This window comes from Triturus cristatus, chromosome 7 (genome assembly GCF_964204655.1).
Source record: "Triturus cristatus chromosome 7, aTriCri1.1, whole genome shotgun sequence".
NCBI lineage: Eukaryota > Metazoa > Chordata > Amphibia > Caudata > Salamandridae > Triturus > Triturus cristatus.
This window is the reverse complement of record NC_140590.1, coordinates 481,887,272-481,913,380: the sequence shown is the minus strand read 5'-3', so window position 1 is coordinate 481,913,380 and position 26,109 is coordinate 481,887,272. Positions and strand designations below refer to the sequence as shown.

The 26,109-nt window shown below is 45.1% G+C and overlaps 1 protein-coding gene across 1 annotated transcript in view; it reads left to right on the top strand.

Moving 5' to 3' along the window:
• Positions 1 to 3,990: 3,990 nt before the first annotated feature.
• Positions 3,991 to 26,109, top strand: part of LOC146809952 (cytochrome P450 2B2-like) — a 267,373-nt gene continuing 245,254 nt past the window's right edge. The window contains exon 1 of the mRNA XM_085616810.1: positions 3,991 to 4,659. Coding sequence (XP_085472936.1) covers positions 4,492 to 4,659 — 168 coding nt within the window. The 5' untranslated portion in view covers positions 3,991 to 4,491. The remainder of the gene's footprint in view (positions 4,660 to 26,109) is intronic.

The window sequence follows — 26,109 nt, the reverse complement described above, 5'->3', positions numbered from 1 at the left end:
GCGGAGGGGGGTGCCTCGTAGGATTTTGTTGTTGTAAATAATGACTCCCAGCTATGTGTGGATGTGATATTTGTACAGCGCGTACATAGGCCAAAGGCAGGACGCAGCAGTAAACGAGCAGTTAAGCTGTAAGTCTGTAAAAAAATAATCACGGAGGCGGCGGCTTGTATACGTTTGGGTATTCAAGATGAAGACGGTAAACTTCAGCCAGCGGGGCATGGGAGGACAGAGGAGCAGTGGGGCCAGGGATGTGCCTAGAGGCGGGGGAAGGATCTGTAATATGACTGTGGTGTGCCCTTCACACCGGTGTTGTCATTCCTGGTGTGGGGTTAATAACACCCCCCTGCGTCCTGATTTACGGTGCCGCCTCCCCTGTTAATCTCTGCCTCATGTCCGGAGCAGGGCGCGGATCCCTCCAGAGAGCCGGGAACAGCTTCTTGGCTTGTGTTCGCTGTGGGCCGCTTTGAAAATGATCTTGCTGGGTTGATGCGGAGGTCAGTGAAACAGCTGCACGAATAAACTGGACTCGGTGCACTAAAAGGGTCATCGTGATTATTGCTTTTTTGCATTTTTATGTTTTGCATTTCTCCTCTGTCACGCGCCTGTTCTGGAAATGTCTACCTCAATGTTTCCCGGGTGATGTAAGAAACCTTTTTTTGCGCGGTTCCTCGGTCTAACTTCCTCTCACGGCCCCTCTGTGCCTCGTCCTAAACACACAAAAAAATCTTTTGGAAATGTATGTATTAATGGCGTTCAGCGTTTCTACAAAGAGGGGTAAAAACATGCCAACGCAGGGCTTTAAGTGGGCCTGGTCTCGGACCTGGAAGTATTTATAAACGGACATTGAAATGGGTCAATTTCGGGGACTGTATTCATATCCTTAACTTTACAGGCAAAAAATCAGATCGATTTCTGAACAACTAGTGTAAATAAGTTAGGGTAATGCAAGACATCGCTGTTTATATTTCGCATGCCTTACATATCTTCTTTCCCCCAAGAGCTTTACTTCCAGGATGTGTAAAGGTAGTTTTTTCAGGCAGCGTATTACTCTTGTATAGTGCCTGCTTTGAATTGAGTCGCATCTAGGTGAAGATAGGTCCCATATTTGAGTTAAGGGTGAAGGCAGCGCGAGTTTCTCAGTGTCTGTCAGTCGGCCAAAAGGTGTTCATAACACATTGGCATCCAGTCCTTGGCCTCTCTGTAGAGCGCACAGAGCAGTGATCACATATGCCAGTTGCACTTGCGATTCTGTGTAAATGTGTGTGCTGCAGAGTCGCTCTCATTCAGAAGTGTAGAGGCCGAGCCAAGTAGGTGATTTGGTCTGGGGAGTTCATTAATGGAAATAATAAGGGAGCCTCGTGGGACCCTGAAGGCAAAACGGTGAATAAAAAGTAAGAGGAGGCAGTGCAGCAGCCTGAAAGCAGGGATGCAGACCATAAATGTTTCCATTTTAAGGCAGAGTTCGATAGCTGCATCCGAGAGCCCGAATGTCAGACGAGAGCAGTGCAAGGTATTACGCACTTACTACCTCATGCATGATCAAGGCAACAAGAGAGGACGCCCAAAACATAATGGAGATTGTGAAGTCAAGTTCTAATAGTGCACTAGTTAAAAGGGTCATACAACATAAGGGGTGTGGGGGGGTATCTTTATCATGCCGTGTAGCACTGTTAATCACCAGCAGCATGGATTCCAGATTTTGTGTGCTTGGCTGTAGAGACCTACTGTGACATCACTCATTGGGTGGCCCTTTAAATCTGCCTTTCAGAGATAGGTGGATTATTGACAAGGGGTTGGAACATGTCATCAGTTACTTCGGCAACAGGATCTTCAACAGTCGCTTCAACCCCAAAAATCCTCATGTTGCTGGCAGTGTTGCCTGAAGACCACTCTGTGGGTCTTTGTTATCCTCTAGATGCTGCTAAATGTAATTAAATGCTTCTTTTTAGCCTTAGAAACCTCAGGCCAGAACTGTGGGATTGGTTAAAAATCTTTTGCTGGCCATTGTTTTATGACACTTATGTTTCTGTAAATAGTCACTTGCACTTTATAGTGAGATCTATATTGAGGTTCATTTGTTTTGAGTATTATTTAATCAAGAAATATTCAGATTACAAAGCCTGCTGTGCCGATGTTATACAGTCGCGGAAAACCACATAATGTAAATAGGTCAGTGGGCTACTGCGTGTGTGTGTGGGGGGGGGGTTGCTCTGTGAGTGGCTCTGTGTGTGGGTGGCTCTGTGTGTCGGTGGCTTTGTGTGTGGCTCTGTGTGTGTGGGTGGATTTGTGTGTGGCTCTGTGTGGGTGCAAATGCAATGCGTCTCGCATTTGAGAGTGATTAAGCTATTGACGTTGTAAATAACAATGCCGTTTCTTTAAATGTTTTACATAAAAAAACATAAACGGAAAGAATGTCATGAGCAATGCCAATAGCTCTAACTTTAACAATGCCGAGACCATTGCATTGTAAATGCTTGTTTAAGCACCGCTGCCCGATGGGCAACAGCTCGCTTAATCTTCCCGACGGCCCCCAGCGCCGGAACACCTTTCCGGAGGTAGCTGTGCGCTTTACAAATGCTGGTAGGTAGGTTTAGGTTATCATGCGCACTGAACTACAGAATTCAAATGGGTTACTGCCCGTCGAAAGGCCAGCCCTCCTCTACAAAGCTCAGTTAGCACACAAATGGTGCAATTAATACCTGCCTGACTCAACATCACTTAGCTAAGACGAAATCGATGCACTGCCCAGCAGAAGCCGACCTTCGGCACAGACCTTAAAAGAGGGGGCGAGTCCGACCTATGTTTGGGGCGCAGCCAAAATCCAACCATCTCAATATGTGTGTAATTCAGAGTACATTTTCCTGAATCAATGTCGGAGGTCCTCCTGGTAAAATGCCCAGGATACTTAGGGGCATATTAACAAGCCAGGCGATAAAAGTATCGCCGCTTTAGCGGCAGAAAACTGCCGCTAAAACGGCGATAATGGGCTTGATAATATGCTCTATGGAATTCCAATTGAAGCCCATGTTAAATGTGAAGGACGTCTAACATGGGCTTCAATTGGAATTCCATAGAGCATATTATCAAGCCCATTATCGCCGTTTTAGCGGCAGTTTTCTGCCGCTAAAGCGGCGATACTTTTATCGCCTGGCTTGATAATATGCCCCTATGTCTCTTCTCTATGCAGGCAAAATGCCTGGAACTGGGGAAGAAGCTCGGGTCAGTCTACATCGCCAACGCTCTGCAAAAGCCATGACTTGGGGTCTTGTCGGTGTACACGTGCCAAAGTAATCAGTAATCAAGAAGAAAAAATGGCAAGGACTGGAAACATCTTCGGTGGGAATATAGTAGTTATTTGCATAAACCAGTCTGTTACGGGTCACTTTGTGCTTAAAACGTGCCACATTCCATTGAAAAAGATCCCCTATGACATCTGTAAATATATAGGTGACGTGTAAGGTTACTGAGATACCTTGTCTTTTGACTCTGTTGCTAGGATCCCATGGTTTCTGACACATGAGGAAGACATCATCGGAAGCCAGGGGCGACGATTCCATAATTAGCATTTTAGACAGCACACCAAAACTCCACAAAATAAACAAATTCATGCGTTATATGAGGCCCTTTGCGCCACACTGCGTGCAGTGTTCTTTTAATGCAATGGTCTAGTCTCCCCTGGGAAAGTCCAAGCAGATGAAACGCATTGGAATGCCTTATGATGTCCTAATCAGACTTCTAGCCAGAGGCGAATACAAATGTGTCCTTTGAAGCCCTCTTCTGGGCGCAGCAGTCATCGCGCGCCACCTGTCGGTGCAGCGGTATGGGCGGCTGCTAAATGATAGCTGTCGCAAATAGGCCATTTGTAACCATCCAGAGCTTAGCGATAACGCAGTTGTAGTGTATGCACTTCTGTCACATGCATAAAATAAACATGGCTGGAGGCGCGACTCGTGATGGATTGTAAATAAATGCCGAGCTTCCCTTTTTGACGGGGACGCCTGTGTGTGTTTTTTTTGCCAGCGGTGTTTTATTTCAGCATCTGTAACTTCTCCCTCCTAAAACATCCCTTCTCCCACGAAGGTCCGCATCTCTCTTTCCCAGAACCTCGCTCTGGTTCGTTCCCATATGTTGCTGCGTTTGACAGCGGTCGAGGCGCCCTTCGTTTCAAGGCCAGAATGGAGCGCGCTGCCTCATCTGAATTCAGGGCGCGCGGCCCCTCGCGCGCCCTCCCGCTGCGGCGGAGGTCGCTCCCCCTCTCCGCCAAAGTGCTGCCGCGCGCCATCAAGGGAAAAGCCATTAAGTTCCATCAGACAGCAGGCCGCATGGCTGAGATAGCATCATGGCCCGCAGAGATAGTCGGTTGCCTAGCCACGTGTGTACGTGCTGCCGGGGCGAGGGGGAGGGGAGACTGCAGTCTTCGCTCACAGGTGCCGTGTGTGCTCGAGCTCAGTCAGGGAGGCTGTAGGCGACGAAGGAGGCTGCGCTGCGACCATGCTCTCCCTGCTGGTGGCGGGCGCCCTAGTGGCCCTGGCGCTCTTCTTGTTTCTGGCCTCCTGGAAGAAGAGGGATCCCAACCTGCCCCCCGGGCCGCCGCCCTGGCCCTTCATTGGCAACCTGCACCAGCTGGACAAGAACGAGCCGCACGCCACGCTGATGCAGGTGGGTGAACGCCAGCCGCCGGACGGCTCTTAAGGCTGTAATAGGAATATACGGACCAGACGCTGCTTTCGACAGGTCAGAGGGGCCGGGGTCGAGTCAGTGACATGTCACCTGCGCCTATTGCAGTTACCCTCCTCTCTCCTCGCCTGCACGAAAATAAACTTTAGATAAGAAATCGGGTTTGAGAGGCAGGGCAAGCAATCCGATTCTCGCGGGCAGACGCCGAGGTGTGGGTGGGTGAATTGCCCTGGGGAAGGGAAGGAGGTTGGAGGAGGTAATACGAGGTGTGGTTTACAACAGTTTTAATGAGCTAATTGAAATTTTAATATTTGTGTGGCGCTCTTAGTTTCACATGCACTAGTTTACCGTTACTCCGTGAATCGGTATTTATTTCTTCAACATCGGGAAATTGAACGGGGTTTGTAGCGCCTTATGGTTATATTCTGCGCTTTACTGCAGGCGCATTAACTCGCATTGCTGCTGTCTTAACTGTCTTACCACGGGTTAATACGTTCCCAAATAAGCCTGAATCGGCTACATGGCATTATCTGTCCTAACATTCCTGCCGCCCTCAGTTTGAAGGATGAAGCGAGAACCCAGAATAGACACATACTAAACTGATTATACACTGTTGGCGATATCTGCTGAGCTGCGCTGCCAAGTTTCCTGTGTGTTAGCCACAGCCATGCGTGCGCAGCTAGCACGAATGTGTCATACATGTCTGCAAGCGGGCACGTTTATATAGCGCTTAGTACCCCTGGCGCGGCGTTGCATTAGTCCGTGGAGCTATCTTGCCACCTCAGACACGAAGAGCAGAGTAACATCTGTACGCCCTATGACTCATCTGAAGCCTGTGTTTTTTTGCAGCATAAAAACTGGGGAAAAGGCAGTTTGGTGTTTGAAACAGGCAACTAAACACAAATACCAACAGCGGTGGGCACCCAGAACCAGCACCCACATTTGAAATATTTGTAGACAGCCGGGGCGCGCCTGAGAAGTTTGCTCGTGTATTTTGCTGGCCTAATCATTCATTGACTTCAAGTTTTTTTAGGCACAGCTTTTGTCCTGTGGAATATGTTTTACAGTACGTTTGTCGCCGGAGCCCTGAGATGTTATCGGCGAGCTGAGAAGGAAGCGTGCGAACGTGTGCCAGTCAGACGAATGTTTCCGACATGTTCCTACAGAAAAGTGTCTCCATATAGGGCCGTTCTCCACAGTTAATTCGCTCAAGAGTGCCTCTGCCCGGGTCTAGGTTCTGGGCCGAATTCCCATGATGAAGGTATGGGTAAGATCTATGTGGCTCATGGACGAATACAGACAGGGCCCTTTTCTGCAATAAGTTTCAGTGGTTGTCTTAGAGCTGTTCTTTATTTGCCTTTATAAATAAGCGCTCCCACTGCTGAACCCTGAACCCTGAGTGGAATCACTAGTTTTGGCATGAGAGCGGCCATGTGTAGTGTAGTTAGTACCTGGAAGAAGAAAGTTAAGGACCTTCGATAAGAGTGTTTCTGGTACCTCTTGACTGTTTCTTGGACTACCACAGATGTATCACAACGTTGCATTAGAAAATGACAGGACCCTGCGACATAAACGGGTCTACTGGAATTACGCGATTATGCGACAACGGCTGTTTTCGCATAACTATGCATTTCCCGCATTTGCCATATAATCCATCATCTGCTGCATAATCTGAAGATTTTAACCAACAAAAATAGATTCTAGCTCAAACGGATCAAAAGTTCCTAAAACTGTGGTGATGTGTTACTGGTCATCTTTCATCTATTTATTTCTGTATTTGGTTGTAAAACTGGCACTAACGAGGTGAAATCTTTGCCTAGACAGTGTTACTATGTGTAAAAATGACAAAATAAAGAAGTAATGCTATAAAAACAACGTACTGCATTAAGTAGCATAATTTGGCCTTTCTAGCTGTAAAATTTAGTCAACCCAGCTGCATATATTGATGCTTCCCTGCCACATAATTCCAATGACCCTGGTATAAATGATATAATAGTACCCATGCCCCCAAAACAGCCACGGAGGGATTGCGTAATGACAGAAGGTGAGCTGGTGGTGACTAATCTGTTTAGAGAACAAAGGATTGCTTCAGGTTTGGACTGGTTTAGGGCAACCTGGCAGTGCAAGAAGTGCTAGTCATGACAGGTCAGTGTCTGGAATGTTTTCTTGCCTATTTTATGATCTAGCGGATATGTTTTTACTGTTGATTCCCCAGATAGCGCCACAAACACTGCCTGCAGCAAGCACAAATGCTTGCAGCCTTCAATACCTTGCAAAACACCTATACAGTGTGCAGAGCTGAAAGTGGGCCTCCCAGTCTCTGACCAGGTAGTAAATAAAAACAGACATTTAAACGGGTCCCTATGAGACCCGATATTCATGTCCTTAACTGTAATGGCAAAAACACGGATCGATTTCTAAACCATGACTGTAACAAACATTCGCCTTGAGGCCCTCGCGGGTGAGTAGTGCGCTTTAAAACCTCTGATTTATTGATTAAGGTCACTAACATCAGCAATTTATTACTCGTGTATAGTGTGTACTTTGAATGGAGCTGCTTCCAGTGGTTTTCATGTGGCCACAATCGAGAGCTGTGGAGTTTGGGATGCAGGCAGTGCAAGCTTCTCACTGTGCCTGTCAGAGGGTTGGGAAGGTGTTCTCAATACGTAGTCATCCAAACCTTGGCCTCTCAGCAGAATGCTTAGAGCAATGGTCACGTATTCCAGCTGTAATTGAGATTCTGTGCAAATGTGTATGAGGGAGGTGCACAGTTGTTAACATTTTGAGGAGATGAAAGTAAAAGAAAATGTGATGCTTACAGGTGGGTGGGTTTGTTGTGTGTTTTGGCGGTGGTGAAGTGAAGCACAGGAAGTGCGTTCAGGAGAGAGTGAAACGAGGGTGCTGAAAGAGATAAGGTGGAAGATATGCACATAGAGGAGATGTGGAGAGAAAAAGGACATGGATATCTAACGCAGACTAAGCATAGCAAGAGTGATTGAGACACTCTGGAGACCAATACACTCTCCACAGGCCTCAGTAATGTTTAATTGACAGTCTCATCATTTCAGAATTAAACCTTTTTCAGTATTATTTACAACAATATCATTGCTACTCATATCTTAAACAGCTAACCACCATTGACAAAGCCAGTAGTTCTGGTTGGTTTTACGTGTATGTCGGGTGTGTTATATCTGTGGATTGAATAACTGAAAGCTGAGGATGGCACCAAAGCATTGATCGGGTGGCACATTATGGAAATCACTAAAGTGAAGCGGTGTACTCCCACCCCTGTTCCTACTAAAATGTAGTTTATGTCCTTAAACCATGTTCTTAATTACATAGACCACATATCTTTTAGAGACCCCCCCCCCTTCCCATTTCTCACCCCCACTTAAAGCCCTGATAGTGTGTCCTAGCAAATTCAGAATTGCATGATTTACAAAATGGGCCACTTTTTCAGCTGTCAGATTTGTTAATGGGGTCCACTTTTATTTTGGTTACACAGGCCTATTATATGTCGCAGTCCGACCTGGACCAGTTAGAGCCAACTTCACCCGTAGCATCCGTCTTTTGTGTGTGGGTGTTTTTTTTTTTTTTTTTAATCAACACAACTCTCGCTTCAAAATATTTGAATTACTCACTTTACGAATGAGAAGGGACTTAAAATATCTCAGAGAGGTAATCTCTATGACAATACTTTGGATCAAAGCTCTTCCAGACGAGGACCCCTGTCCCGTTATCAGAATATAGGCTATAATGTGTTATAAACACTTGTGTGAATGTGAACAGGTTGAGAAAAAAAAATTGAGAAGGCTCCCTCTCCAGAAAATATGTGGTTGCATTACTCCCACCGGCAGATTGTGAAATGATGCCCCAAGGCAGACTTTTTATTGGCTGGCTCTTACCATTTGCAACAGCACAAGCTGTCGTCTGTTTTTGTCGCAGCAATGCCTTTGGAAATGCCCCACAGACCACATACAATATCGACGTGGGACCCACCAGTTCTCCAAATGTATTTACTAAGAGCCCTGCGTGGAGGCAGTGAAGGTCGCCTCTCTTCTGTGTTGGACGGAAGAGGCACTGGAAAGAAACCAGGGGTGCGCATTTTGGCTCAAATGAATACTTGTCACAAGCATAAGCAGAAAAGATGTATATTGTTTAGCTCTAGCAAGTAATACATATCGCGATAGCGCCAGTGAACACTTACATTGATTTGCTGAAGTTGTTCACACTAGAAACACTGTTCTTAGAGGCAGCTGGCAGGGAATGGGGGGAGCAGGGCTGGGGGCCCAAAAATTAAAAAAAGGACACTTCACTTTTGCCGGCCGCCATCTCTCCTCATCTTAGGTCCTTTTTGACGCCGTCGTCCCTCCTCTGCTTCGGTTGCAGAAACAGGAAGCACCCAGGCTCCCTCCCCATAGCCAATCACAGTGCTGCAATGCAGCGTCGTGATAGGTCTGAGCTCAATGGTTCAGGGCTCAACCGGGGACAGGAAGCCTGTGCATTTTCCTCACCAGGCTGTGCCTTACAGCCTGGTGGGTAACATGCAAAGTGCGCATGACTGTTTGGCTGGCCCAAGATGGCCAGCCAAGCTGTCAGGCGCACTTTGAGTGTGCAAACCCCTCCTCCCCCTGTGCCACCAGCCCCGCCCCACCCTAACCCAGCCCCGTAGTGAAAAATAAAATGATAGGAAAAATAAAATGATAACCTAATTACTTTCTCCTGCTCTGACAGCAGTGGGGCGATGCTCCTCCGCCCCTGCTTAGAGATGGTCATTTCTCATGCGTTATGTGGATGGTTAAAATGAGGAGTCACCAGCTAACCAAACACACAGAGATAAGGCGTACAAGCTACTGGCAGATATTTACTCACTAAACATTTCAAACCCAGGAACCTGTAATCTGAAAAAAAGATGATTTCTTGTACTACCTCACACATAGGGCTCCTGGTTTTATGGCATTTAGTCATATCTTAACATTTTTGTCGGTATTTATCCATATTTATGTTTTTGGCCCCCTTTTCAATATATGCCCATATTTATTTTGTGTTTGTGAATAAATGAAGTTGTAAAACATTTATTTAACTGATAAATGTGCACTCATACTTTGCCTGTAGTGTTTTAGCAAATTAAGCAGCCATATAGAACTAAACAATACACCCACAGGTAAATATGAGCATTATACTATAAACGTATGTTAATATGTGCCTTTATTTCAGGATATCTAATCTTATTTGTTAATTCCCCTTGATGTCCATATGAAAAGATGTTGGCCTGGAATTCATGAAAGATACTATGGAGATTTACTCACAATTTTCTGTATTTTTCCACATTTAAAAATAAAGGCAGACGAGAAACCTTGTTTTCTGTTGCTATTTATCTGAAAAAATCAATAAAAAAAGAAAACTGGGATCCCTATTCAGAAATATGGACAAGGCTCCCACATAAATAGCGTCTTACACTGAAAAACTTTCAACCCATGCAAATACTCAGATCAGTGATGGAGGTAGTGGGTGAATTTGAACAGAATCACACTAGGTTCAGGATCTTAGTCATATGAACACATTCTGCAAACTAGTTCTCTGTCCTTTTGTTTTCCCCATCCCCCACCCCATTTCATCTTCTACTTTATCAGTGAGTTCGTGACCTGAAAACCTTAAGCTTTAAGAAGCCAAGACTATTGGATTCTGGGTGGACACTTCTCTTCCCCCCCCTTAAAATAAGGAGTGAGGAAACAACAACAATCTTCATAATTTGCTCTGACAGTGGATAAGTGGATGTATATTCCACAACCTCCCATAGCCAAATGGAGGCCGGCTAAATATGTTATGTTCAGAATATCAGAATATCTTGAACTCCTTGAAAACAATCTGCAAAGTTGCTTGAAGAGGTAAAGCATACAGTAGTTGGATCAGTACTGCATTCTGCAGGGCTAATTTCTTGAGAAACTCACTGGAACAAAAAAAGGGGCTGGAATACTTCTACATCTTCAAAAGTTGGAAAATGTTGATTTTCCCCAACTTTGTTGACCAGAAAATCTGGATTTTATTAAAGACACGAAGGCTAATATTATTGCAATCTTCTTTATTTAGCTAACCACAGCCACTTTAAAGAACAAAGAGCATTGTGACACAAAGACATTCCAACCCAATAAAAGGTCAGAACACTAGTAACACATTCTTCTTTTTTCATTCAAACAAATTGAGAGAGCATGAACAAACTAATTAAAACAAGAAAGAAAGATGAAGCAATCCAAAGAATCTTCTTCGATGGGGGAAGAGATCTTGTCGACGTTAGAGAAAAGTGAAAAGTTCAAACTAATAATCCTTAATACACCATCCGAATTATTGTTGAGCACGACCTAAAGGGTAAAGAAAGACCAGTGAAAAGAGGGATGGGATTAGGGAGGGAATAATATTAGCCTCTGTGTCTTTAATAAAATCCAGATTTTCTGGTCAACAAAGTTGGGGAAAATCTACATTTTATGGCAAGACCGGAGGCTAATCTTATTGCAAGTTTAGAGCATTTTCAATAAACATGAAGCAGCATTTTCAACAGGTCTAAAATAAAACTTGCGAAAAACCATATCATTTGACCAATCGGCACAATTAAGAATATCATTCAAAGAAGCTCCTTGTAAAAAGGCTTGAGAAGCAGAGGCACCACGGACAGAGTGTGCACCAAACAAGGTAACATTAACATCAGACAATTTCATAACTTCTTTAACCCATCTTGCTAGAGCTGAAGGAGAAACACCATTGTGAGGTTTCTTGAAAGAAATCAGTAACTGTTTAACTTTAGATCTTGAAGAAGAAGTTTTCTGATCATATTCTTTAACGCATCTGACAACACATAAATTGACAAAATCATCAAAATAAGGATAGAAAATAGTTTGAGAATTAGTTTTGGTTCTGTTTAAATAAAAGCAAATACCTTCTTGGGAAAAAGCTCTGTTAGAAATTTCTAAGGCTTTAACATCAGAGACTCTTCTAAAAGAGACTAAAGAGAGAACGGTTGTGAGTTTAAAGGAAAGAAGTTTGAGAGATAATGAATTGTTGGAGCCCAGGCTATCAATACATTTGAAGACTTTAGAGACGTCCAAGAGGGATTTATACCTAGAAATGGGAGGTTTAGAAATTCTAATACTTCTCAATAGTCTTCTAATAAGTACATTTTGACCCACAGAGGAACCATTGACTAAAACATGACCAGAGGCAATAGTAGTACAATGAACATTAATAGTTCTGTAAGCAAGACCTTTTGCAAAAAATTCTGAAAGGTAGTTAGCTACTTACACTACATCCACTGAAATGGGATCATAGTGCCTTTCAAGACACCAGCAAACCCATTTCTGCCAAGCCAATCAATAGATTTTAGGAGTTCCTGGTGCCCAAGATTCTTTAATAAGGTTTGATGCCTCTTCAGAAAGTACTGGCAGTTCCCTTAGATTCCTGAAATTTTCCAAGCCATCATCCTCCGGTCCCCACCTAGGACTAGATCGTGCAGTTCTCCTGAAGGACCTAGAAGGATTTGTGGGAACACCGGTAGTAAAACAGGGTAATCCACTAGTATTTCTAACAACATAGGGTACCACACTTGAGACTTTCAAAGGGGGGGTCACAAGAATCAGAGAAGCCTTCCATTTGTGGACCATTGCGGCTACTCCAGTAATCATTGAAAAGGGGGTAAAAGCATAACCCTTCAGAGTGCTCCAATCTTGCCTGAAAGCATCCACCCCTGCGGATTCCGTATCTGGGTGCCAGCTGAAGTAAGTCTCTAGTTGGGTATTCAATCTGTCTGCAAAGATGACTACCTGACACGGACCCAAGATGTCCATCAGACCTAGGAAGACTTCCCTGTTCAGACAACAATTGCTTGAGTCCCTGTGGTTCCTTGAGAACCAGTCTGCCTCTACATTGCTCAAACCAGAAATGTGCTCTGCCTGAACTAAAATATTCGGTTTGAGACAATAGTCCCAAAACACCTTGGCTAAATCCCTCAATTTCGGGCCCCCAAGCTTGTTGACATACCTTACCGCCGAGACATTGTCCATTCTTAAAAGAATGGAACATCTTGCGTAGTTCTTCGTAAAAGTTTTTATTGCAAAGGAGCCTGCTAGAAGCTCCAAACAGTTTATATGTAAGCTCTTTTCTTCCTCCTTCCAAAGGCCACCAGTAGAGACTGAACCACAGTTCGCTCCCAAACCTGACAAACTCGCATCCGATTCTATCACTAGGTCCGGGAGAGAGCCAAAAATTGCTCTCCCATTCCAAGCATCCATATTTTTTAACCACCAAACTATTTCTTCCCTTGCTTCTTGGGTGAGAGTTATTTCTTGTGAATAGTGAAAACCATCTCTTAGGTGTTTGTTCTTCAGGCGTTGGAGTGCACGATAGTTCAAAGGACCAGGAAAAATGGCTTGAATTGTAGAGGACAACAGGCCTATAATCCTCGCTAGCATTCGAAGAGAGATCTTGCCCAGGGATAGTATGTTTCTTAATTCCTTTTTCTCTTGGGAGTCTGAGTTGACCTTGGAGAGTGTCTATCATGAAACCTAAAAATTGAGTGACCTGGCTTGGAATTAAGCAAGACTTTTATCTGTTTACCACGAAACCTAGATCCTCTAAAAGAGTTATTGCCAAAGTAGTATGGTCTAACACTCTGGATTTGACTTGATCCATTATGAGGATATCGTCTAGATAAATAATTCGGCGTAGCCCTCGTTCTCTCAGGTAAGCTGCTACTGGTCTGAGATCCTTGGTGAAACACCAAGGGGTGGAAGAGAGACTGAAGGGTAGGCATACAAATTGCCACATTTTTCCACCCCATCTGAAACGGAGATATTTCTGATGGTCTTTGCAAATAGGTATAGTTAGATAAGCCTCCTTTAGGTCTAATCTTGTTAGCCAATCCCCAGGATGGAGAATATCTCTTATTAGGTGAAGACCTTCCATTTTGAAGTTGTGGTACTCTACCCAATCGTTGCGACTCATTAGATTTATAACAGGTCTCATCCCTTTCTTTCTTTTCTGCACCAGAAAGATGTTGCTTATTAACCCAATGGAGTGGTCTAGAGATTCCCTGATGGCACTTTTATGTAAAAGGTCTTTCACCTCCTGGTATACTAGTTTTGATAAATCTTGGTTGAACTGTATCATTTCTGGGATGTGATCTTGGACGGGTTCCCCCACAAAGTCTATATGATATCCTAAGACAGTCTGAAGGACCCAAGGGTCCTTAGTTATGGCTAGCCAATTCTCTGCAAATTGAGCTAGTCTCCCGCCTATCTTCATAGGGATAGCAGAAGGGTCTTGACTTACCTGAACCTCTTGAGCGACGGTCACCTCGAGAAGCTCTTCCTCTAAAGCCCTGTCTCTGAGGGTAGAAGTTTGAATAGGAGTAGAGATTTGATCTAAAACCCCTCTGAAAGGAGGCCCTTGAGTTAACTTGTCCTCGGCCGGGAAATCGGCCTCTTGATCGCCCTGCCCTTCCAAAAAAACGCCTGTTGAAGACTCTTTTTTAATATTCCTTTAGGATTTTTCGATTGAGTTAAAAGCCCCTACATATTTGGACATCTGCTTTATAAAATCATCCCCAAAGAGCAATCCATTAGCCTCCTGCCCTCCTTCATTGTGAGCAAGCTCCACCAATTTGGGATAGATTTTTAGGAAGATAGTCTTCCTTCTCTCAACATTTAAGGTGGTGATGGCATTGCCAAGGAGGCATACTGCTCGTTGTATCCATTGTCTTAACTCTTCAATGTTAAGGGGGAATTATTAACAAAGGCATGTTCAGTTAAGTCGAAAATCTTAGTCAAAGGGCCAGACCGGTCCAGGAGTCTGTCTTGACAAATGCGTAAGCCTCTGTCTAGCACTTTTCTCGGGTCTCTACCACCTTTAGCGATAAAGGCAATTATTTTTGGATCCAAATCTGGCGTTTGTGTAACCTTGTTCGGGAGGGAGTGTCTAGGGCATTCAGACCTGAGGCGTAATCAGACGTCCTTAGGGATTTGTTTTCTGAGCCAAAACGACATATAGTTGGCTACATGAGCAGCTGGGGTCCATTCCGGGGATAAGGGATGTTGTAGTAAGGAAGGATCGAACACAAGTTCTCCGAAGGGGTCAGTAAATTCCCCAAAATCTTGATTCTCCAAAATAATAATCTTATCGTTGACTTTTGGAGATAGGGGCTCAGAATCATCTGAGTCGAAATCTGAGGAACAACTCAGCTCCATTTCGGCACTCCCCGAGGAGTTATCACATTGCACAACTGTGGAAATTTAGCGTGCAAACTGAACATTATCTGCGCCATCTTGCCTCTCCCCAGCGCCACGCATAGCAAATGCACGGCCGCCGTTTTAGGCACCCCACTCTCTCTCCCCGCTCACTCTCGATCGCCAGCGCTTTCCCCCGGCGCTGCGAGCATCCCCCGCGCGCCGGCCACCCCCGCTCTCTCATACAGGCCATAAACCCTCTCCTTCTGCGCGACCCTGCTATGGAACCACTTCCGACCGACAACCCATACATGGTCATGCCTCTCCTTTGATAACCCCCTTCCTCTGCGCCCCATTGTCTGAACTGGTCCCAGGCCATCACCTAGCCCTGCGGATGCAGTTTATTGCCCCTACTGTAAGGGAAACACCCCACATCAAAGGGATTACAGTAGAATCAAAGCCCCTACCCCCTGAGACCCGGCCGGTTGCACACACCGCCGGGAATTAGCGGAATTCCCTGCTGCGCGATAGCCATCTCCCACTGCGGGTAGGGTGGGAACTTCTACTGTATCTATGTGTGGGATCGGATCTGAGCCGGGGCTTCAGGGGATGTTCTTTCAGGCATCAAGGGAATCTCAAGAATATACTATGTGTAATAAAGCAATAAACCAGTGTATAAGAGACCAGGTCTCAGAGATGCAGTTAGAGCACCTCGTGACGATACCTTGCTGTCTGATCTGATGTGTTCTGCTCCGACGGAATAAAACTTTGTTTCCTGCCTTCCAGTCTCCGGCGCCTGCCTCTTTTATTGGTAAATTATCGAGTGGTATGAGAGGCGATTACCGCCGGGCAAATACTTGAAAGGTTATCGACTGAAACTGCCGCTACCATTTAACACAACCTTGTGTTTGCGTGCATTTAGCTGTACTTCTGATTCATTAGATGAACCCTTTCCATGGTCCCCATGTGTGTCCTCGACACCACCAATAATCATTGTTTTCTTTGAATCAGAAAACTTACCCTTTTTATGTATAGGACCAGCTGCTTGTAGGTTTTTACGTTTTCTGTCAGCCTTACCTGCCAGCTTATTAAGCGGGTCTTCATTTGCAGACCAAGATCTTTCTTCATCCGAGATTCTATTTTTGTCAATGGATAAATTCTCTAGCTTTTTATCCATCTTCTTTTCAAGGTTAGTTGAAAAGGCCTCTAGCATTTCCCTTAGTTTGTCCTCAAGGGGCTGATGGGAGGTGGAGGGCGTGGCCACACTATGTAAATCTTGTTGATCCATATTAAGAAGCAAAATTGCTAATAAAAACTAAACACTTTATAAAAGGGGAGAAGGCAGGGGACCGCGTGTAGAAACGCGGTGGAGATTTAACAGAAAAACTGCTGACTGTCAATTACATTTGAAAAGCTAAAAGGGCGTGAAATGGATGCATCAGAATAAGAAACAACCCAAAGGGTTAACGATGGCCGCCCAAAACGTAAGGACGTGGCAAACTGAGTCCTACGACTATTTCACCTAAAGGGCGGTCGTCCTACAACTATTTCCACCTCTTTTTTTAAAATTGCCGGCAAGTATGGGCGTGGAAGGGGAGACTCGATGTCTGGAAGGAGAAAACTACGTGATCCCGACCGCTATTCACGCAAAAGTAAGAGGTTGGGAGTCGAGAGCGGCATCACGGAGCTGCCCAGTGGGGCAGGAAGCATGCGACCGCACGTCCGCACTTGGAGTATTATCCAGTATCCGCGTAGCTCCTAGCAACGCGGGCGTATGGTGCAAGAAGTAACCTAGGAGGTTACCATGGTGTGCCAGTCGCGTTGCCACGAGTGAGTGGCGGGCATAATTTAAAATTAATTAAAATTAAACCGCATGTAAAAATCGCAAAATAAGGGCAAAAACGAAGGCACGAAAGGGAGATAAGAAAGAAAACAGAGGAGACAAGGCAGAGAGAGAGTGTGCCTTTGAGGGAGCGCAAGCTGGGGTTGAAAGAAAACGACCAAGACAAAAAACCCACAAGGTTATAAAAGAGTGGGAATATAAAGAAAAGTAGCAAGGAGCGAGGCAGAAAGTCGAAATGCAGGGCTAATAAGCGAGAAAGAGAGAGATAGGTATCAAAAACACAGAGTTTGAGAGATTACTTATCTCAGCTGTGGCAGCCAAAAAAATAAGGATGTGTTACTAGTGTTCTGACCTTTTATTGGGTTGGAATTTCTTTGTGTCACAATGCTCTTTGTTCTTTAAAGTGGCTGTGGTTCGCTAAATAAAGAAGATTGCAATAAGATTAGCCTCCGTGTCTTTAATAAAATCCAGATTTTCTGGTCAACAAAGTTGGGGGAAATCTACATTTTCCAACTTTTGAAGATGTGGAAGTATTCAAATCACCACAGGGTGTAGGCTCCACTCATGCAACAATGTTTGCTATTAACGGATCGCATGTGGTTGCACATTGCTCTCTCCCATCAGATAGTCAGTCTGATTGGAAATGACCCATGGTATTTCCCAGAACCACAGCAGCATAGCTCTTTCCACAGTTTGCTGACTCGCACACTACTGCACTTGTTCAAATAGTTATCCACTCTAATTAATGATCATCCAAGTCTCCTTGTTTTACTACATAGTAGTCACATGTAGATTTTCCATAAGAACTCTGTAGCCAATGATAGACACACCAATTGTCACCTGGATTTGACAATCCAAGAAAGTAAAGTCCCATCCTTGCAAAAAGACTTCTGTTTGATGCACAATGTCATCTGACTCTGCCTTGGTTACGTCGAGCACATGCTGACTGATGTTGTGACCACTGTGTTCTCAAAAGCCACTCTAGACATGATATTCCTAACCTTGCTTGATGTGCCGTTGAATGAAAAAAGTCGTTAGCACAAGCAACATCAGACAAGTCACTATCTAGTCCTTTGTTGCGTTAAGAAATTTGAATGACCTCCTTTTATATAAATAACTTTCTTTGAGGGTAGAAAGGATTTCTTCAGTTTGGTGTCCATTGCTGCCCTAGGGAACTGAAATGTGGTTGCTGTTGCCTTTTTTGCCTTTCCAAAATATAGTTCATATTCCCAGACAGAGCACCAGCATCCTGACAGGCATTGTCTATCTCATTTCAGTGGCTGGTTTGGCAGACAATTGTTCATATATGCGTATAGTTACACCTCCTTGAAGTCTCAAGCTTTTAGGACCAGTGTCAGCACCTCCATTAAAAAGAAAGAGGTTCTGAAATCAGGCCATACAGAAGTACCCTGAATAGGTAATGTTTTTTCTCTTTCTCCAATATGAATACACATTGTCCAGATCTAGGGAACACACATTGCTATTCTTTTAGTTCTCTTACCTTGTTGAACTAATGGGGTACCGCTTTGAACTTTCCTTTTGAGATCTGGCTTGACAGCACCGCTGTCACGTGACCATATGTGATAAAATAAAGAGCATTTATGAGTACTACAGAGTGAGTGGGACTATGGCTCTACCTAGATGTTGGTTCATCTGAGTACAGTTTCTGATTTGTCTTAAGCAGTGTGCTTCCACAGAAAGAGGCTTACCCTCCAACATGGGCGTCCGCAGGGAGGGGCAAGGAGGGGCGCTTGCCCCCCCCTGGATCACCCGGCCCACGCTGTAAAGAACCGCGCATAAGGTCAATGACAGCCCCCCACAGTGTTGCCTGTCTGCAGCAGGCCCTGTTTGATGAGCAGGAAAACTGCTGCTGTTCGGCCTGATCAACAGAGAAGGTCCGGGCCTGCCTGCGCCCCCAGCTCAATGTAAGTCATAACCTCTCCTGTTTTCTGTCGCTGTCTAGCTCCTCACTTGCTGAAAACTGTGACTCATCTGCAAGAACTGCCTCTTACCCTCTCTTTCCTCTCATTTGCTTCATTCGCTCCCCTGTGAAATCGATCTAAAAAGGAAGCAATGGTTTTTTTTTGGGACTGTCTTTTTCTGACATTTTCTATTCCAAAGTGCAGCATCGGAATGGACGTTAGCACGATCTATGTGCACCCACTACAGCAGACACTTCTTATTTATAAAAATACCTGCCCGCTGGACACCTATATAGGGATTCTGCTTTGAGAAGGTACTCTCAGAGCAGAGGTGTGCTATGGTCACGGGAGGCTGGAGACCTAGCACCCTGGCTTTCACCCTTACCCCCTGGTGTTCGGGGCTACAGTAATGCGTATTTTAAGCCGTGGCACGGACGGGCCGTCGAGGCTGGGGCGTGGTGCACTGAGGGGGTGGGCACCTGACCTCGGCTCTCATCCGTTGGGGTTGTGTGTGAGGGCCAGATCCGAGAGAGGGAGGGAAGGAGCGCCCAGGAAGGGGCCTAATCAGAGCTCCAGCCAGCTAATACCCTGGTACTGAGAGGGGACAGACACCTGTGTGAGGAACGCTTCAACCTCAGGAGATAGGTGGCCTGGAAAGTGTGTGCTCTGAGCTCCTACCACAGTCCTGAACCAGAGGGTCTGGAGGGGGTGGAGGTTGAGTAAGGGGAGACACAAGCCCGTGGCATCCCCTGTAGATCGTGCAGTGTGTGTGACAGGCATTCCAACCTCCGAGGACAGGAGGCCAGGATGAGGCCTGCTCAGAGCAGCTTCAGCAACAAACAGACCTGGACACGAGGGGGTGACGGGGATAGGGGGCACCTGCCCCTAGCACCCTTAGGAGAGGATGCGTGTGAGACCTGGACCAACTTGAGAACAGGAAAAGCAAGGAAAGGGCCAACCAAAAGTACTAACTATAGCGCTGTGCACAAACAGAGCCATGCAACAAAAGGTGTGAGGGAGAAAAGTTCACCCCGTAGTATGGAGCAGTCGCCGGCTACTTAAGGGCACAGGGCCAGCCCCTGCTCCACCTGACTCCAACAGTGTCCTGTGGAGGGAAAAAAAATATACCACACTGTCTGGGGAAGTTTGAAAGCATTTGAGTATGTCAGGACATTATACTTGATAGGCAGCCACCACTATCACGTCCTGGTAGGATCCATCCATGCCACCTGCCTGCCTCCCTCTAAGCTCCCATCCACCTGACTGCCTCTACCCTCCCATCCACCTGCCTCCTCTAAGCTCCCATCCACCTGCCTCTGTAACCTACTATCCACCTGCCTTTCTCCCATCCACCTGCCTGCGTCTAAGCTCCCATCCTGCTGCCTCCTCTAAGCTCCCACCACCTGCCTCTAACCTGCTATCCACCTGCCTGTCTCCCATTCACCTGCCTCTTCTAACCTCCCACCCATTTGCCTGCCTTTAACCTACTATCCACCTGCCTGCAAACTCCCATCCACCTGCCTTTCTCCCATCCACCCTTTTACTATTTCCACACCACTCTTGACTCTGATGACCAACCCGCTGTTATTTTGTTTTTATTTATTTTATTTATTTAAATGTGCGCTGCATACACACGACTGTGCATGGACTGTTTGTTAGGTGCGATGCTCTATTGCCTCAGCCTCTTTGTATAAGTTTATTGTTATTTTAAAGGGAATTTATTGAGCGCACGTACACCCAAGGTCTCTTGGCGCCGAATTGGAAACTACCCAGAAGCAGTCTCTGTGGCTCTTTGCACACACCCGGATAGACATGAGTGCACATTGTGAACATATTACACAGAATATCTATAGATGAAGAATACTTGTGGAGCTCAGCAGTGCCATCGAGGTCGCCTGTCTGTCACGTGGACAGGAATGACCTAGGAAGTGCAGCGAGCTTGGAAAATAGCAAGGGTGCGTTCAGAGCTACATGGCTCCTCCTGCGCCCCAGTGTTTCTTGTGCCCCACCTGGCACACATCATGTCGGAGGATGGTGATGACTTTAACATTTTGCCCCCCCCTGGAAAAATTTCTGCGGACGCCCATGCCCTCCAAACAGCTGTGCTCAGTTGTGTATGGAGCTGCGGAGCCAGACCCTTTCTTGAGCAAAGAAAGTGGCTTTGACCTTTTAGTTACACAAATGCCACTGTGATGGATGTAGGTTGCCCTTTAAGGTCACACAAATGCCTCTGATGCTATTTAACTACAGCTCCCAAATAATTAAATACTTATGATTAGGATTTCCATGTTTTAGTAAAAAAAAATGTGATAAAACACCACTGAAGGGGATATTTGTTCTTCAGTAGAAACTGGAAAGCACTGGACTTTGCTGCACTTTTACTGCTTTGAATCCCTCTAGCTTCAAAACCTTAACATAGCCTTTACAACTGAGCATTTTGTTTTTGATGGATGCTTCCTGTTTTTGATGGATGCTTCCTGTGTGACCAGGGGATATTTGCTTTTCAGTAGAAACTGGAAAGCAATGGACTTTGCTGCACTTTTACTGCTTTGAATCCCTCTAGATTCAACGCAGTATAAAACGGCCTTAACAACTGAGCATTTTGTTTTTGATGAAGACTTCCTGGGTGACCCATTTTGCCCAAGGTAAGCCACTTAATGTGAATTGCACTTACGCCATTTTGTTCATCCATATGTCCTTTTGGCCTCAACAGGGTTACCGGACCACCTTTACTTCCTTCCCCTACTTCTCTCCTGTTTTGGTAGCCTCACTGGGCTCCTATTATTTCAGCCATTTATTCAATGCACATTGCTGTGTAATGGCCAGCAGGTTTACAGCTAAACTATGAGCAGGATCACAGTCCAGAGTAGGCAGCACCACCTCAATGTCATCCACCTTAACCAAGAGCTTGATGGAGCTTTACGTTCTGAAAGCTCTGAGGTCAAGATTGTGGAAACAAAGACAGCTGGGCATATGGCTGCCTTCAGTATCAATGTCCCTCCCATAAAGCACAGTACCCAATACCTCTGTTATTAGTTTTATATTGTGGTGGTCTGAAAATCATTCCTCTCATATACAGAAGGACAAGAACCTTATCCTGAAGAACATCTGCAACTACGCATAGATTCAGAAGAGATCCAAGCACCAGCTTTGCTGAACCTGCGCTGTCTCTTGTATCTCAGAAATTCTGTGAATTGTTATATGAGAGGTATACCGTGCAGTTCAGAAAATTGAATAGGCAGCGTCTGCTCTTATTCCAGTTAGGAGCTGCACACAGCTCAATTTGAGCAATAACTGGTACTTGGACCCATTCTGAGCCTGCACACTGAAGTTGAAAGTGTTCATAATAAAGTCCCTGTACAATCAAGTACAACTTTCATTCCTACTGTCAACATACCAAAGTAAATTTGGAACTTTGGGTGCCAAAATTATGCCTGACACTTGGAGAAATCACCTGTGCATGCCACGGGGCTATTTTTAATGGATGCATATCCAACTGTGCTTGTTCTTTATCCCAGTGTGGGAAATGCAATAGAACAGTGACCCATACATAGAATGCGAAACTAAAGTGCCTTGGGCAACTCTCACACAAGCTTAGCAGGAGCACATTTCCCGCACTGCTTTCAAATAAACAAAGGCCCACCCACATGCACGGTAAAAATCAAATCATAGCGACCATCACACTGGCCTTCAAATGAACACAGAATCCCATAGGCACAACCCAACAACCTAAAATAACCTTCATTCATAATGTGAACAGCACTGGCAAATGTCTGAAGGCATCCTGAAAGTCATGAAGTTTCTTTGCTTTCGCGGCTGCTTTTTCATACAGCAGTACAGTTTGCTGTCTCCAGAGACCCTACATCTAACAGGCTGCATAATAATTCCTTTGGAGACTTTTCTCCTATAGTAAAATAGAGCAAGAATAGGTTGAGATTAGATAGTTGAACCACAGTTAATACCCAAGTCTTATTTTTTTGTCTGAGACAAAAAACAGGGCAGCTTGACACTGGTTTGCAATAACAGAGCTCCCGGAAATATATATCTCATGTCCTAAGTATAAAATCTTTTGTTAATATTTGTCATTTGAAGCATAGAGCAGGAGGAAGGTGTGCCAAATGCTCCCCATTAACATTTTATCTGATGCTGTAAAATCTGAATGAGGTTTTAACGTACTACTGCACATCTTGGACATGGGGTGGGACTAGACTGCAAGAAAGAGGTTTTTGATTCCTGAGAAATAAGGCAGGCATGAGTGTGAAGAAAATAATGAAAAATTCATTTTCCGAGCAAATTCAAGGAAATGTAGATAGAAAGAAGGGAGCATGAAAGAATGATACATGTGCATTGGGCAAGAAGGAGGGAGGCAAGTAAATACAAGCATTGGCATAGCCAATAGGTCTCGCCTTTGGGACCTTATAAGTGTTTAGCGAGAGCTATTGGATTTGACAATGTGTTTAAGCTATGTTGTAGAGCAGTGTGGCTGCTGTGCAGCATGTTGAAAAGTTATAATAAAGAGTTATAAGCATTTTTGTTACCTTATTTATAACCAAGTAAACATTATGTACAAATGAACAGCCCTATTAAAAAAATAATTAACTTATACAATGTCTTCCAGTTTGTTAGCCTGTTAGTAAGTGGATACCTTGGAGAAATGAGCCACATTTTAAAAGTGTCTTGTTAAATAGCTAGTTAATAGCTGTGATTTTTTGGGGGAGTGTAAGAGTGAAGTATGTCTGGGATTCCTTTTCAAACTGAAAAGTAGGAAGTCGATACTGATTTACAAGGGTGGTAAATAACACATGACTGATAAGATCTGTCTGCCAGTAGGATAACTGCAATGCAGGATGTGCATGCTTGGAAAGCCCAGGATGAGAGCATTTTCAAAAGAAATACTGAAAGGCTGAGTTAGCTAACTAGTATAGGACACCACACCCAGATTTCTGCACGTTTGTTTTACCGTTTTTGTTGCAAGTTTCTTGGTGAGAGGTTAACCTTCTATAAGGGTTATTTGCGCAGAATCCTCTTGCACTCATCCCAGCTCCAGGAGTGTTGGTCATACCACGGGCATCTTCCTGCATTTAGGTCACAGAACTGCTTCCTCCCTGCAGGAGCAAGTTACAGAGTATGAAGGGATGGACTTCTCCCAACTAGTGAACTCCAGTTCAGCTTCAAACGTGATGGTTTCAACAAGAGATTTGTAAGTGACCTGTATTTTGCATATTCGGTGTTAACCCTGAATATGCCTGCTGAAACCTATGCACTGCTACCCCAATTTGCATGACTCGCTTGCCGCTGGCATCAAGCATATGTAGAAGGCGACGCAGCGGAAGCTGGGGACGAGAACAGAAAAGGGAGGCGGGAGAATGCAAAAAAAAAAAGCATTGGCATAGCCAATAGGTCTCGCCTTTGGGACCTTATAAGTATTTAATTATGCAGCACAATATCCTTGGTGCAACATCAACTGTTGCATGGCTAAACACTTAGAATGTCCCGAAGGCGAGACCTATTGGCTATGCCAATGCTTGTTTAGGACTTGTGCCCTGGTCCCAGCCTGTGTGTCTGCGGCTGACACAACTGCTGCCTCATCCTGGTGTAGATGGCATGTTCCCCAGTCTTAAATAAGGATATCGATGGCCTAGAGCCACTGGAAAATAGTCATCTGAACCTGATACTAGAGAGAAGGGTAAACTCGCCATGAAAACTCACAGCACAGGGCTGTTTGCAGTGAGGTGATTGTGGGGGGGGGGGGGGTAGTTACCAACATCAAGGAAAACTCCTCAGCTAACCACATGGCAGGACGTCGCATTGGACAGCTCGGGTCCCATCCATTCTGAGCTTTCACTGCATGCATCACACCAGGACAAGTTCCTAAGGCAATGGAGGAAACCTCCAAGAAAAGCACTGCATATCGGCTCAAGAGAAGATCGCCATCTAGAGGTTTGAGGAGGAATTCCTTCCACAGCGAAGCAGACGGTTAGCTTCTTCGAGTTACTGAAGACACAGTGGTGACACCCGATGACACCAGTCCAGAGCGCCCAGTTAAAAGAACAGCGGCGCATCACGCGATGGACGTATGCCTTGCTCCAGAGAATCCCTCCTGAAGATCTCTTAGGGCCGTGTGAGGCAACAGCGCAGATGGGACTGTGCAACAGAGCTCACTGTGAAGGAAACCGGTCTGATACTGCCCATAATAATGTGACATCTCTAGTAGCGACTTCTACAGGGGAAGCTGAGCCACTGAGGGCATAATGCTAAAAACATTCCCCCTGCTTAGACTCCTCTACCTGACGTTCCCCGATGCCGAGGTACGAGAAAGGCTGAAAAAAGCTGCCGAAAACACAAAGTTTGCATTCTATCATTGCCCGAGCAGAATGGAGCAGCTGGATGCTGACTGAGCTTGTGAAGCTTGGCACACCATGTGACGTCAGACCACGTGTACAAAGGAAGCTTAAGAATCTGTGGTCCACTAATGGAGACAATCTGTCACCTGACTCCAGCATTGTGCACAATATGAGAAGTCAGTGCTAGGGTGAGAGAGAGAGCGAGAAAGGGGGGACAGAGAGGAGGTGACGAGAGAGAGAGAAAGAGGGGCCAGAGATACCGGAAGAGGCAATGGGAGAGCATGAAAAAGAATGATGAGACGGAGTAGGCGGATCAGGGAGAAATTAAGAGGCCCCATTGTGGGTACAGCCAGAGAATACAAGAATAAAACAAGTGCAACAGGTAGGGAAGAAAATGAAGTGACGCGGTCGTGGGAAGAAAATGAAAGTGACGCCACCGCGAAAGTGATCGCGCACTGTAAGGGTACCGCGAGCTATTCAATGTGCGTGCACCATGATGAGAGTGGAAAGCCAGATGGCGCCTCTGCTCGTGATTGAGTGCGTAACCACACGCTCTATGCCACCCAAAAACCTGTGGTCAGGCTTTTTAAAGCCCACTCACTAAATGTCTCGCCTGAGCAGCGCATGCGCTAGCTCAGGCGAGACCTAAAAAACCAAATTGCTCATAAGCAGTAGAAAAGCACAATCACCTTGATTTGTTTATAAAACAACACAATACGAATAAATACTGATAAGAATTTATTTCTACAAGTTTTAAAAACATTAGAATACACATAAAAATCCCACTGGAAATAACAACAAATAGCAACTGGAAAGAAAGTCTAATTGTGGTATTTGTTCTTATCTGGTTGCCATGTGTGAAAGCTTATGCTCAATTCAGCAGGACTTTGTTGGTCATAGTGGCATGTCATTGACTAAGGCCATAAACCAGATCTGTTTATTATGCAAATTTACGATAAAGTCAGCGAGCATGACTAATTTATTGTGAAAAAGATTTGCTAAAGCCAATAGTCATTTAAGGATGGATTGTTAATGTTTTTCTATTAAAGCATGCATGAAGTATTTTGTTACTTGGAATCTCAGTTTACTGTAGTAAGGAATGGTTTTAGTGG